This window comes from Schistocerca gregaria, chromosome 1 (genome assembly GCF_023897955.1).
Source record: "Schistocerca gregaria isolate iqSchGreg1 chromosome 1, iqSchGreg1.2, whole genome shotgun sequence".
NCBI classification, from domain to species: domain Eukaryota; kingdom Metazoa; phylum Arthropoda; class Insecta; order Orthoptera; family Acrididae; genus Schistocerca; species Schistocerca gregaria.
The window spans coordinates 232,211,630-232,225,913 of record NC_064920.1 but is presented as its reverse complement, the minus strand read 5'-3'; the positions used below and the strand labels follow the sequence as shown (position 1 = coordinate 232,225,913).

General features: G+C 41.4%; 1 protein-coding gene across 8 annotated transcripts in view; it reads left to right on the top strand.

Annotated features, from left to right (window-relative positions):
* Positions 1 to 4,295: 4,295 nt before the first annotated feature.
* Positions 4,296 to 14,284, top strand: part of LOC126338352 (protein hu-li tai shao) — a 116,945-nt gene continuing 106,956 nt past the window's right edge. For 3 of the 8 annotated variants that reach the window (XM_050001549.1, XM_050001550.1, XM_050001547.1), the window contains exon 1: positions 4,371 to 4,503. In XM_050001549.1, the coding sequence (XP_049857506.1) occupies positions 4,387 to 4,503 (117 nt within the window). In that variant the 5' untranslated portion in view covers positions 4,371 to 4,386. Of the gene's footprint in view, positions 4,504 to 14,284 lie in introns of all 8 variants that reach the window. The other 5 variants (XM_050001546.1, XM_050001548.1, XM_050001545.1 and 2 more) reach the window with 4 other exon arrangements.

The following is a 14,284-nucleotide window of genomic DNA, read 5'->3' as shown; positions in this document are numbered from 1 at the left end:
GATGCAGAGCGCCTCTCTTACAGAGTCTGCCACTTGAGTTTGCTAAACATCTCCGTAACGCTTACCAAATAACCCTGTGACGAAACGCGCCGCTCTTCTTTGGATCTTCTCTATCTCCTACGTCAACCCGACCTGATACGGATCCCACATTGATGAGTAATACTCAAGTATAGGTCAACAAGTGTTTTGTAAGCCACCTCCTTTGTTGGTGGACTACATTTTCTAAGGACTCTCCCAATTAATCTAAACCTGGCACCCGCCTTACCAAAAATTAATTTTATATGATAATTCCACTTCAAATCTTTCCGTACGCATACTCCCAGATATTTTACAGAAGTAACTGCTACCAGTGTTCCGCTATCATATAATGATACAATAAAGGATCCTTCTTTCTATGTATTCGCAATACATTACATTTGTCTACGTTAAGGGTCAGTTGCCACTCCCTGCACCACGTGCCTATCCGCTGCAGATCTTCCTGCATTTCGCTGCAATTTTCTAATGCTGCAACTTCTCTACATACTACAGCATCATCCGCTAAAAGCCGCATGGAATTTCCGACACTATCTGCTAGGTCATTTATATATATTGTGAAAAGCAATGGTCCCATAACACTCCCCTGCGGCGCGCCAGAGGTAACTTTGTCTGTAGGCGTCTCTCCATTGAGAACAACATGATGTGTTCTGTTTGCTAAAAACTCTTCAATCCAGCCACACAGCTGGTCTGATATTCCGTAGGCTCTTAATTTATTTATCAGGCCAGAGTGCGGAACTGTATCGAACGCCTTCCGGAAGTCAAGGAAAATGGCATCTACCTGGGAGACTGTATCTAATATTTTCTGGGGCTCATGAACAAATAAAGCGAGTTGGGTCTCACACTATCGCTGTTTCCGGAATCCATGTTGATTCCTACAGAGTAGATTCTGGGTTTCCAGAAATGACATGATACGTGAGCAAAAAACATGTCCACGGGACATTCCGTTCTGGAAATCGTTAGGGAATTCAATATTCCGAGTTACAAAGTGTCAAGTCTACCGATAATACCGAATTTCATGTGTTACATCTTACCGCTGACAACGCAATGGCAGACGCCTTCGCTTTACGACCGAGAGCAGCGGCGTTTGCGGAGATTTGTCAGTGCTCACAGACAAGTGACACTGCGCGAAATAGCTGCAAAAGTCAGTGTTGGACGTAAGACGAAGATGTCCATTAGGACAGTGCGGTGAAATTGAGCTTTAATGGGCTTTTGCAGCAAAGGACCGAAGCGAGTGCCTTTGCTAACAGCACGACGTCGCCTCAGCCTCTCTCCTGGGCTCGTGACCGTGTCGGTTGGACCCTAGACGGCTGGAAAACTGTACCTGGTCAGATGAGTCCCGATTTCAGTTGGTAAAAGTTAGTGGTAGGGTTCGAGTGTGGTGCAGAACCCACGATGCTGTGGACCCACGTTGTCAAGCTGGTGGTGGTTGCATACTGGTATTGGCTGTGTTTACATGGAATGGACTGGGTCCTCTGGTCCAACTGAAACGATCATTTGGACACCATTTGAATTCGTGGACTTGATGTTCCCAAAAAAATGTCACCAGCCCACAGTTATTCGCAACTGGTTTGAAGAACATTCTGGACAATTCGAGCGAATGATTTGGCCACCCCGATCACCCTACTTCAGCCCCATCGGACGTTTATGGGACATCGTCGAGAGGCCCGTCTGTGCACAGCATCCTGCACCGGCAACACTTTTGCAATTGTGGACGGCTATAGAGACGGCATGGTTCTGTACTTTTGCAGGGGACTTGCAGCGACTTCTTGAGTCCACGCTGCATCGAATTGCTGCACTACTCCGGACAAAAGGTGGTCAGACACGGTATTAGGAGGCATGCCATGACTTTCGTTACCTCAGTGTGTTCTTACGGGCGGCGCAATGCCTTCTGCTTGCTTCCACACACGCGTGGACTTGACGCAACATGCGTTGCCTTTGTGTTGGGCACTGGATTTGTATTCGGGAGTACGGTGGTTCATATACCCGCCCGGCCACCCTTATTTAGGATTCGCATGGTTTCTCTAAATCGCTTTAGGCAGATATCGGGATGGTTCCTTCGGAATGGAACTGTAGATTTCCTTTCCTGCATTCCCCATACCACGCTTGCGCTCATCGTCGACGACACTGTAAAATCTCAATTTTCCTCTATTTCATTAGGTCCATGGTGGTAAATGGTGTTTTACGGGTTGTAATTTATCACTTCCGTAATACTAATGCCAGAAATTTAGAGCCTTTTAACCATAGTTTGGGTGTTGTGGTTTGCCTGTTTGTGTTTTGATGTTAAGACGCTGGTCGTGCGACGTTATCTCAGCTGCTTCATTTGGCACTCCCTGCGGGTTTCCCGCTGCCAGTTAATACGCTTACCCCCGGGATGGCAAGGGAAGCCTTATTTTCGGTAAACAGAGGCTAATGCTTTGTCTGCGGGTCACAGAAGTGCGGGACGTTGCTCTCCGCCGCCACCCTTACAGAAAAACACTGTAGACAAGAGCAAGGCAAAAGTACTGCACGCGGGCGAGGGGTATTAAGGAGTGTAAAACGCCCCGTAGATGCGACTCCACAGCACAGGCGATTCGTGATTATCTTTAGGATACTACGAATGTACAATGGAGCTTGTCTTTACCCTTCAGATGGCCTAGTGAAATTATTTTAACGAACAGGACACACACATTACGGCGAAAAAACCATTAGGTACAAGGCAGACGAATGTACATATCGTAATCCCCCAACTCCACCGACAAAATTCCGGTTTGTTGGAGGATATTTATGGTTAATTTCGTACAAGGGCCCCGCAAGTCTCTGGTGGCTGGTTAGGGCACAGTAACTGCATTTCGTTTGATTTCTTGCCCCCGTTGATTTTCCTATCTGCATTACACTGAAAATATCTGCAGTAGAGTGCAAACGTCGACGGTATACGCTGTGTGTGTTGCTTGTTCAGTTCCAGGACATAGAGTACAATTTTTATGCTACTTCCCAACAGACTAGAACTACATTCTGGGTTGGGGCTCGTGCTCGAAACCTTGCCTTTCACGGGCAATGATGTAATCGATTGCGCTCCCAAGGTACCAATCTCGACGCTCCCTCACGACTTCATTTCTGCCAGTACCTCTCTGCTGCTTTCAAAACTTCCCAGGAGCTCACCTGTCTACGTGATACCGAGTGTTTTCGAACATACAAGACAGTTTACTTTCTACATGATAATTTCTGAATTATTAAATATGATGAATCCGCCTCCGTGGCCTAGGAAGCGCCAGGGTGGAAATATCTCTGTGACACTATTGTCACTTGAGTGGCAATATCGACTGTCTATCGTAACACTGTAGCACACGAATATTATTTCTATACCGTTTTGACAAGTGTGGCAATACCGACTGTCTATCGTCACACTGTAGCACACGAATATTATTTCTATACCGTTTTGACACGACATCTAATTTAGAGAGAATATTATTACTCTAACTTCTGCTGCTGCGCGCATTGTGGAAGACGTTTTTATTCTTGTATAGGCCATAGAAAATGATTCATTGAGAATACAGAAATAAGTGTGGAACCAGTGTTGAAAACCTAAGTGGTTGTAGAGGAAACATTGTTACTGGATTCGTTTTCTGTCATCGATCTGTTTCGCCAATTATTTGATAGGACGCAGCTAATTGGTGACTGGTGGAATTTATGAAACAGGGGGGAAAAAGCATGGCCTGGGTCGGACTGTCTTGTTTTTGTCGCCTTCCATATCGAAATGAGTACAGACAGGTTTCGATGGGCCCTAGTTCAGTCTCCATCCCAGGATACTTGTCGCTAATACTAAACGTAACTAGTGAAAAAATGACTGTTGGACTAATAAATGTGTCTTCGTGATTTTGTTGAGCTGTTCACACATTATCAGACAAAGCGTAGCGTAGCGTGGACCAATCTCTCTGTCACGTTTCATTGAGAGAACGTTCCACTGTGTAGATATTTAGTAAGATGGTAAAACAAGTTTTTGTCCACTTACGACGAAAGCCTGTTTAAAAGAATCGTTAGAATTCAAACCAAAAGTGGACGTTAAGTTTGATTGTTACAGAAGACGTATTATTGAGACCTGACTCAAGAGTTCCTTGCAGGCGTGTGGTGCTGGTAGAGTGTGAACCGCTGACCTAATAAAAGTGAGCTGAAATCATGGTGTCAGACGGAAATAAGTAAGAAAAACAGAAAACTCTCATCGCGGCAGTGCCCGCGCATCATCCTTACGATGTCAGCATTGAGGATACAATAATGATATTTGTGACATTTTGCTAGAATGTAATGTTCGGTAAATTTTGTACTGTTTTCTATGGGTATTATTTTTATTTTTCAGAGTGAACTCATCAGCCCACAATGGCAGACACCAGTCAATCCGAGCAAACCCCTCCGACTGAACCTCAGACGAATGGTGTTTCTGACGGTATAGATGACGATGAAAGAAACAAAATGCGTCCAGCTGATATTGATGCGGTGAGTTATTTAATTAAAGCATATTCAGATTCTAATTGAAACTGTACTTTGATGCTGTTCCATTCTCTGTGGATGATAAAGTCTCATCGTTTTTGGTAAGTTTGTTGCAATAAAATGTCTAAAAATGGTACAGCTTACTTAAGTCATTGCTTGCGGTTTATTATTTTAATGTAGTGAGCCATTGCTTAAGATAACGAGTTTCGCGTAATTTTATCAAGGTTATGAACCTAGAATTCTTAATCATTCGACTGGTTGGCAGCTCAGCTTCTGGATCCATTGGAACTAAATTCGTTCGCTTCTGCATAATTAAACTCTCCTGCAACAAAAGTGCCATCCGCGATCTTCCTTGGAATACCTTCCCTTTTAGCATTTCTCCAAAGACATAGACAAAGAGCTGGTTGGGTCGTATTGTGTGACCAGTACATACATTCATGTCTTCTTCGCTCTGTTGGTGTCCCAAATGCTCTTTCTTCGCCAGTTATTTGTAGGAGTTGCTGATTATTTGTTTTATCTGTCCGCGTTTTACAAATTTTCTCCAGCACCATATCTCACATTCATGAAGAGATTTCATTTAACTTTTGCCTTTGTCCATATCACACAGCCGTACAGTGTTACACTCCCTGTGCAGCTTAAAACCACCTTTTTCGTTACTCCAATATATATGTTGTCTGAGCAAAGAATTTTTCTTTTATTCATGATCATCATTTTTGCTTCTGTAAATCTTTGTCGTAGCCTGTTTGGTTCTTCTATCTTTACTTATCTTACATCCTGAATATTTCTCTGACTTATTTATGTTTATGTCTTCTGCTTCCTTGGTGCACATAGGTAGTTCTATCTTTCTTGAGTTAATTTCCGTTTCGTACTCATCCCATAGTAGTGTATCAAAGGGATCTAAAATTATTTTTCATGATTTCTTTCATCTGGAGCTATTACAGTTATTTCATCTGCAGACATAAGAATCTGCATTTTTCCTCCATTTCATTGTGATACCTGCACAGTATCCAGAGCAGTCGTTTGTTGTTAAGTTCTGTGTAGACATCGAAAAGGGATGGAGACAGATTGCACCCTTGTCCAACACCTTTAAGTATTTTAACATTTTTTGTGTATTTGTGTAGTTATTACCTTTAGTAGGCCTTGTCACTGTTCTTTGTATAGTTCTTTAATTATTACTCTGTCTCTATAGTCTAGTTTAATGGTGCTTAGAATTTCCATTAGTAGGTTCCAGTTGAGGATGTCAACTGCTTTCTAGAAGTTTGCAGTAACTATATAACTTTCGCTGTTTTGTTATTAATATTAATACTTTTAAGTGTGAGCTACAATGCTCAAAGTCCAGTGACCTTTACATGTAGCTAAATTACCTTCTTACTTTTTGGAATCAATTAGCATGATACTTTTCCTAAAATATTCTGGGTTAGTAAAAGTTTTACAATCAAATTTTCCACCTGGGATGTTATCAAACCACTACTTACTTTTTCAGAGCATTTCATACTTTCTCAAATTCTTCTTCAATTCTTCTTTTAATTTTTGTGGCTCATAATACAGCTCTTCAATATAATATTGTTTCCATTCTATAAGAATCCCTTGCTTCTTGGACGAGGTTGAATTGGTGTGTAGTTTTTGGTTTCCAGAATGCTTTCTATTTAGTATTCTTTGTTGCACGGTGTTTTTTTAATTTATTTGTTTCATGCACCTCAGGTTTTGCTTTAAATCTGCAACTTCTTTTTGTTTACAGCTTGTACTGTATTGCAAATAATCTTCGATCGCTGCTCTTTGTTATTTTTACAAGATTTTTGATTCTGGACATCATCATCTGCAATCCATTGCTTCCTTCTTAAGGCTGCTGTGTGTTTTACTGTCCATCACATTATCCAGTATCTGAAATCTCTTCCTTCCTCACTTCCTTTTCCCTTGTACATAACCTTCTAAAACTGTTTTTATCAGTTCGTCCTTTTTTCTTAATATATGCCCAGTCCAATTTCTTTTTCTTCTTTTTATTACATCTGGTAACTGTCTTTTCTCTCCCACTCTTCATTTTTTACTCTGTCCATCCAACTTATTCTTTACATCCTCTGCCATGTCCAAATCTCAAAAGCCTCCAGCCTTTCTCTGTCTTTCTTCCTCAAAGTCCGTGTTTCAGTGCCATACAGAACAACATGCCATACAAAACATTTTATGAATCTTTTTGTCAGCTCTCAGTCCAGACTGCTACAGAAAATTTTTCTTTTCTTATAAATTGCCTCTTTTTGCCATTGCTATCCTTGTTTTAATTTCTATGCTGCACTTCCAGTCTGTGTCTATCCTGCTTCTATTCAGCATAATTTTTATTTCTTTATTTCATCTAGTGCCGATACTTTTGTTTTCTTTGTGTTAATTTTCATTCCATAATTTTTTCCATTAGCTTCAATGGTTTCCACTAAATCCTGTAACTCTTTTTTTCCCCTGTGGCTAGAAGGACCATGTCATCAGCAAACCTCAAACACCCTAATCTTCTTCCTCCAATTTCTATTCCTTTGACATCTAATGAGCATTGGCCAATCATATTTTCCAAGTAGAGGTTGAAAAGGGTAGGTGATAAGACAGCATCCTTGTCTTACTCCTTTTCCTAGTCTGGACACTAATTATGCTGAGCTATGATCATCAGAAATTTAGCATGTGTAGAACACAAATGACAGGCATCAGAGTAAATGTTTTCCAATAATTTTCCTTTTTTCAGAGTTGCAGTATTCATATTTTTCAATGTGATTAATCTTGCTTCATTAGCTTTTGGAGGTTGTAAAAAAAAAATCTGAGAGAAGGTGGGGGGGGAGGAGGGGGGGGGGAGAGAGAGAGAGAGAGAGAGAGAGAGAGAGAGAGAGAGAGAGAGAGAGAGGGGGGGGGGGCAGCACGCTGCTTTCCTAGCTGTTTTAACAGTTTATGAGACCGGAGCCACCATTTCTCAATCTAGTAGCTCGTCAGTTTGGCTCACGATGGCTGAGTGTACACTGTTTGCCAACAGTGTTCATCACCCTCATCACCCATCAAAGTGTTAGCCCAACCTGACAGTGCTTAGCTTCGGTGATCTGATGGGAACCAGTGTTACCACTGCAGCAAGGCCATTGCTATATTTTACTTCCATTTGGAATTATATAGACTCACAAAAACATAAAATTTTAATCCGTCAGTGTTAGATTTGTTCAACAATGGGAATGCCTCTTTAATACATTAAAGCTGCTGCCAGAATTAAGAAACAAGAATCTATCTTCATAGTAGCTGAAAATTAATTAACAGAGAACCATAGTGATCAGTGTCGGCCTGTAATATCAGTCTAGCCCCATTCCTCTTTTATTCCCTGATGTCATCATTATTTTGATAGTGTCCTGAATCCCCTGGATTTATGCACGTACAAAATTTTCTTGACTCATTCTGAAAAAAATGTATCTGTGACACTAGCTCTTTTTCCATGCTAAAGCAAAAAGTCTTTGTCTGTCTTCTTCTTACATTTCTGATTCCTAATCCACACCTTCCTGTCATTTCAGCTTTTTGTTCATCTCTAATTCACAGTCCAGTATAAGATTCTCTGTCATCCACATATTGCAGTACTTAAAGTTGTTTGTACCCTCCTTCTGTTTCATCACCACTATGTCCAGATGTTGGCATATGCATCTGTATGATAGCTATGATATATCTACTTTTTCTGCTATAATTTTAATAGTCATCCTGTCACTATACAGTACATAGTCTATCTTTTCACCTGTCCCCCACCCCCATTCTTTAAACAATACACCACAACTCCTGTATTTTGTTTTGATTGCCTGAATATATTACTGTCGTCAGGAGTAAGACTGACCCATTTTTTGATGTTTCTGTAGAATATCTCTTGCACATATCAATTTCTATTCATGGTGATTTTTATGATTGTAATGGAAACACACACAGGGCCCGTTGTAGTCCTATTTCTCATAGATCAGTAGAAAAAAATTTGAAAGGGGCCAATGTTACCCATGATGTGGGGTTATATTGACCCCTCAACTTTGTTTATAATAAAACACATGCAGTATGGCTGTGGTATACAGTATGAGTATGTCTCTGTGAAGGGATTGCTTTGTAGAAAGTTGGTTAGCTAGATATAGGTGAAACGAACATTTCTTTGAGTATAATTATCAGTCCTTTATTTAAAACACACTACAAAAACTTTTACTGATAAAAACATTAAGCTTATTCCACAAGATTTCGGGATTGCAGCCGGATCTCGTCGACTTCTTTCCACGATATTTCGGCTGTCAACCTTGCAGCCATCTTCAGGCGAGTGTTTGACACTGGGGATTGCTAGTGCATGTCGCTCTATTTATACGTAAAAGTGCCGCAAGACGCGCATGCGCAAGTTACCGTTGCATGCGCGCCACCTGTAGATTCCAAGGCCCTCTACAATATTACTGCATCATGCGCTAGTAATCTCCAGTTTCAAACACTCGCCTGAAGATGGCTGTAAGGTTGTCAGCCAAAATATCGTGGAAAGAAGTCGACGAGATCCGGCTGCAATCCCAAAATCTTGTGGAATATTCGATACGCTGGGAAAACTTCAAGAATCACAACATTAAGCTTCTTTCATTAAAACCCTCCCAGAAAATTTATACAGAATTCCATGCCCATCAGCCAGTAGCTTTGGTGGAGGCAGCTTGCCAATCACATAACAAAATAGGGCAGTGAATATATCATGTTCTTTGGGAACAAATGTAGTTTTCATTGACTCAGTGGGGTGAAGCCCCATTACTTCACCTAACTTTTCCTTTGTTGCAGCTTTGTGAATAAACATAGTGAAAAGTTTGCTTCACTCTTTTACCCCCAACTATTTTCACAATAATAAAAGCGTTTGGAAAAAGGTCTTGACACTCGCACTTAGTGAGCAGCAACTTTTCGACCACAGAAGGACCAAAATCACTTTCGTTAGTTTCCAGAGTCTCTGGCAATTTCATTACATCAAGCTTTTGTTCTGAGAAAGAATTACCACACTTTGGAAAGAGATTTTTTTATTATTCCCATGTTTATTTTCTTTACGATTCACTTTCTTTGCCACATATCAAGGAGGGAAACTTGTTTTAATTTCCTGTTCAAAATTGCTTTTTCTAGACAATTTTTTGGACCATACAATAGTTCCAACAAGTTGGGAGAATTTGTGTGTGCTGCAATTTGCATAACATCGTTTATGTGTGCAATGGCTTCTTCAGGTGTATTTATTTTTCTAGGGACATCATTTGCTCCTCTTCTTCTTCCTTTTATTTCATCATCATCGTCCTTCTATTAAATGTGTTGCTGGAGTGAAAATGTAATGAGTTGACAGAAAGTCATCACTTTGAATGTAATCATCTACATGAAATGATTCGCATTTTCATTAATTCAGCAATTGCTGCTGCATTTTCTTGAACTTTGATGGCCACAGATTTGTCTTGATCTTGACCCCCAAACCTCACTTTGTTAAAGCATTTGGTGACAGTTTCGATTTTATTTCCTTTACTGCCAAACCAATCCAATTTATGGCATTCAGGACAGAAAGTGACTGTGCAAGAGCAAACACACTTTCTTTTTCTTCAACACTAAGAATAAGAGATTGTGTCAGTAATGACAATCAAATGTATAAATAACCACCTGGTCCATGGGTTTTATCAAACACGCATGAGATAGATTGAAAAGGGCTGTTTATGGACGACGTGACCCTCCAACCACTCTGAGGGATCTACATCAAATCGCCATTCAGGAGTGGGACAATCTGAACCAACAGTGTGTTACGTGAGGCTGGTTGAACCTGGAGGGAAAAAAAGCCAATATCACAATTGATAACGTTACTTTCAGGTGGCAGGTTGCATTGTCTAGGAAAAGGAGAACTTAGTGATTTCCTTTTTTCATTTTGGCATTGAGAGCCCAGCCATTCTTCTATAAGATCACTCACCATCCATGCCTTTTTATTGCTTCGGCATGTGACTGGAAGCTTACTGATGTCTGTCTTTTGGAAACAATGTGGTTTTGTTGCCTTTCCAATCACCAATGGTTTCTCCATTTCACCTAACATGTTTCCACACAGCAGCACAGTGAGTCTTTCCTTCGAGATTATTCTGCCAGTGCATTTTTCACCTTGGGCGGTTCACTTTTCACCTTGAATTGCTAACCATTTTGAAGGTAGCGTGTGACAGAACAGTCCCCGTTTCATTGGCACTGAACACGTCATTCAGGTCATCATTCACAATTAAGTTGGACAGTATTATCCTCCATTCTGTTTCTACACTTCCCTACACATCCTCCGCTTCCTTACACACTTCTTTCCACATGATGATGTGCCTAGCTTTGAAACTGTCCAGCTATCCTGTGGATGCCCTAAACTCCGTAATTCCAACCTATTTAGTGACTTACAGAGCCTCGCTCTGTAACATGGGCCCAGATAAAGGTAAGTTTTTTGTCTGTGCACTTACGAACAAATTCCATACTGTATTGTTAATTTCTTCATTTCTGGTCTTCGCCTTTCTTATCATCTGCCCGTTCCCTTTGATTCATTCATCCTGAATCTTATCCTTGTTTCTTAAAGTCTGATAAATTTGTATTTTACCGGATAATACTACTATGCAGTAGTACTGTATAGGCTCTTTTCCGCATTATGCAATGAATTAGTAAGTATGTTCTTAGATTTTCTTTCCTTTTCCATGTTAGCCACGATCTGTTTTATACAAAAAAATCAGGATATAGAAGTGCACTGAATGTATCAGAAGTGAAATACTTGTACAGTTTGGGCAGATTTCCAAATTATACATGTGCCGAATTAAGCAAATTTTTCTGTATTTGAAAGGGCTATTGGTTTTTTCTTTTCACATAGAGACTTCAAGTAAGAAAATAGGGTTTCAGCTACAGCTTCCGTTTTCTGTTTCATATCCTGTTCACCTGAGAGTTTAAGAGCGTACAGCTTATTTTTAATTAACAAAATAACTTCTTCCAGTGTTTCCTTATCCACAACTAGGTATAGTCTTGTACCTGAAGACCTTAGATAAGTTCTAGACATTTAAGTTCATTTTTAAATTTAGTTACAGCTTTATTTTCTGTATTCAAACTGACACCTTGTTCCTTAACTTCACTGTCAAATCAAGTTGTGCATATTGTGGCCATTCTTTACAATTCAAACAAAACACGAATCTCGGTCTAAAACTTCTGCAATACAGAGAACACTTAATACGTATGCTGTCAAAGACTGACAATGAATTTCAATTCATTGTTGCCTCAGTCTTAATTTGTTAACAGTGGTTATAAATTACACATTTGTTTTATACCGCATTTAGGCAAATGCGAGTGGAGTACTTGGAAATCCAGTGATAATATTTTGTACATAAACGTCAACATTTAGTGAAAAAAGTTAGGTTACCCCTGAGGGGAGAAGGGTAGGGTGCAAGTGTTACCCTTTTTTTAAAAAAGTTTGATTGTTATAATTGTTTGTACTGTTAACAGGTCAGACAATTTCATTAAAATTGGTGCATTTGAACATACAAGAACTTGATGATGGTATTATTAACCATCTATTCTGGCCAGAAAATTTGTTTTCCAATTGAATTTATAAACAGATATGTAGGGCTTGCTTAACTTTTTGAACTATATTATTTTTTAAATTTAATTATAAAATGTGTGACTTCAAATCAACAAATTCCATTGTACTGTTATGATGATTTTTATTTTCAAGAAGTTATAAAGGTTCATCCAGAAATGGAAAGAAGAGTGAAACTGACCCTGGGGTCAGTCATACCAGTTGATGGTACACAGAAATTGTCGCACTGGAAATCACCTTCCTCTTCCTATTTAATTTCACTCATTTCTAATGTATCCTCCCCCCTCCCCCTGCGAGTCTGGGGATTAGAATAGGCCTGAGGTATTCTTACCTGTTATAAGAGGTGACTAAAAGGATTCTCTCACTTTTCACCCCCAATAAGTTCAGGTCCCATTTTATGGTTTGACCTGCTACTTTCCAAATTCTACAGAAGTGTGGGCCACATGGGGAAGGGTGCCTTACTGATGCACGAGTTATCCATAGTGCCCTTAGATTCAATCTCCTATATCTCTTGTCGTCATGGATTTGCATCTCCACCTGCAGCTCAACTATTTGGACGAGGACACTTTCTGGTGTATGTCATCTTCTTCAGTTGTCTCCTGTCCTCTTTTGCCCCCATGACAATATTGGATTTCTCTACACTCAATATCCAACACAGTAGCCAGTCTGTTGTGGTGGGGCCATCATGTACCCCTTTTGGTGGTAGCCCTCTGACAACACAGGGATCACACTGCCTGAGTAGTAAACTCCCGACGTATACCAAGCAGTAGATGCCAATCTTCATGAGGCATCAAGAATTCTGGCAATGGCCATCATGCCAGGTGACCTTTGCTGTGGCTGGGTTGTGCCCAAGGGTAGAGCCTCTGTTTGGAGTTGGTGGCATCAGGGCAGATGACCCACAATGAAGCGGACTAAGTCACCTCTTGCTGGTGACAGTAAGGTGCCAGCAGTCTCTAAAAAGGGAAAGATCAAGTACAATGCTGACAGGTATGACCCTAAATTGTGTCCCCTCCCTTGCTACACTATATAGGACTACAGAAACAACAGAGCCATATTTGTCTCAGTATTTAGTCTGTAGCAGAACGGACGGGACTCCTTTCTACCTATGAAGCCTCAATTTTTTGTTAAACCTCTTGAGGATAAGTTTGGGGAAGTGACAGCGCTGTCCAAGACGAGAAATGGCGCAGTCTTGATTCTGACGGCATCCCCAGGCCAATCCCGAGCGTTACTTGCTTGTGACTGGCTGGGTGGTATCCCTGTTTCCATCACTCCCTATAAAAGCCTCAGCGTGGTCCAGGGGATTGTTTTCCATCACGACCTCCTCTTGCAGACTGCCGACGAGCTCTGCACCAATCTAAAACAGTGGGGTATTCGTTTCATCCGACGCTTACAGGGGACACACAGACAGACGACAGGTATGCTACCAGTGCCTCCATCTTGGCCTTTGAGGGTTCATTGCCGAAAAGGGTCAAAGTGATGGTTTCCCTCTGTCGCGTTAAACCGTATGTCCCTCTCCTTATGCGGTGCCGTAAGTGCTGGAAATTCGGACATATTTTCCCGCTGTTCTTCCAGCTTCATAGTGACTGCAGATGTCCATCACATTCCAATACTTCATGTACCCTGCCTCCCATCTGTGTCAACTGCGGAGAGCACCATTCCCCTTGTTCGCCAGGCTGCAGGATTCTCCAGAAGGAAAGAAAAATCGTGGAATACAAGATCGTGGACCAACTGATCTACACTGAGACTAAGAGGAAATTTGACTGCCTACATCCTGTACCTCTGACATCCTCTTACGCCGCTGCTACGAGAACAGTTATGGCCCCATCCGTTCAGTCAAATCCATTTGCTATTTGGCTCTAAGAGCTGTAAGACTACAACTGTCCCCTTCATAGTGGGGTGCACTTCCCTCCCTGTTGCTTCTGCACCACCTACTTCGGGAGCACTGCCCCCCCCCCCCCCCCCCGCCCCTACCACCACCGCCACCCCCCTCCCCAAACTGTCGAGGGCATCAGTCCCCACTTCAGAGATGCGTAAGTCTTCTTTGGCTCCTCTCCCTAGGAAAGCGTCCCATGGGGACCTCCCTTCCCAGGTTTGACTCAAAGAAGCCAGAGAAACCTAAGGAGCAGCGAGAGAAATAAAAAAAGACCCCCCCTCCCCCTCTCTCTCTAAGAACAAGGTAATTGTGGTGGCACCCACTCCACCACTATCTACAGCCTCTGTGTCTGA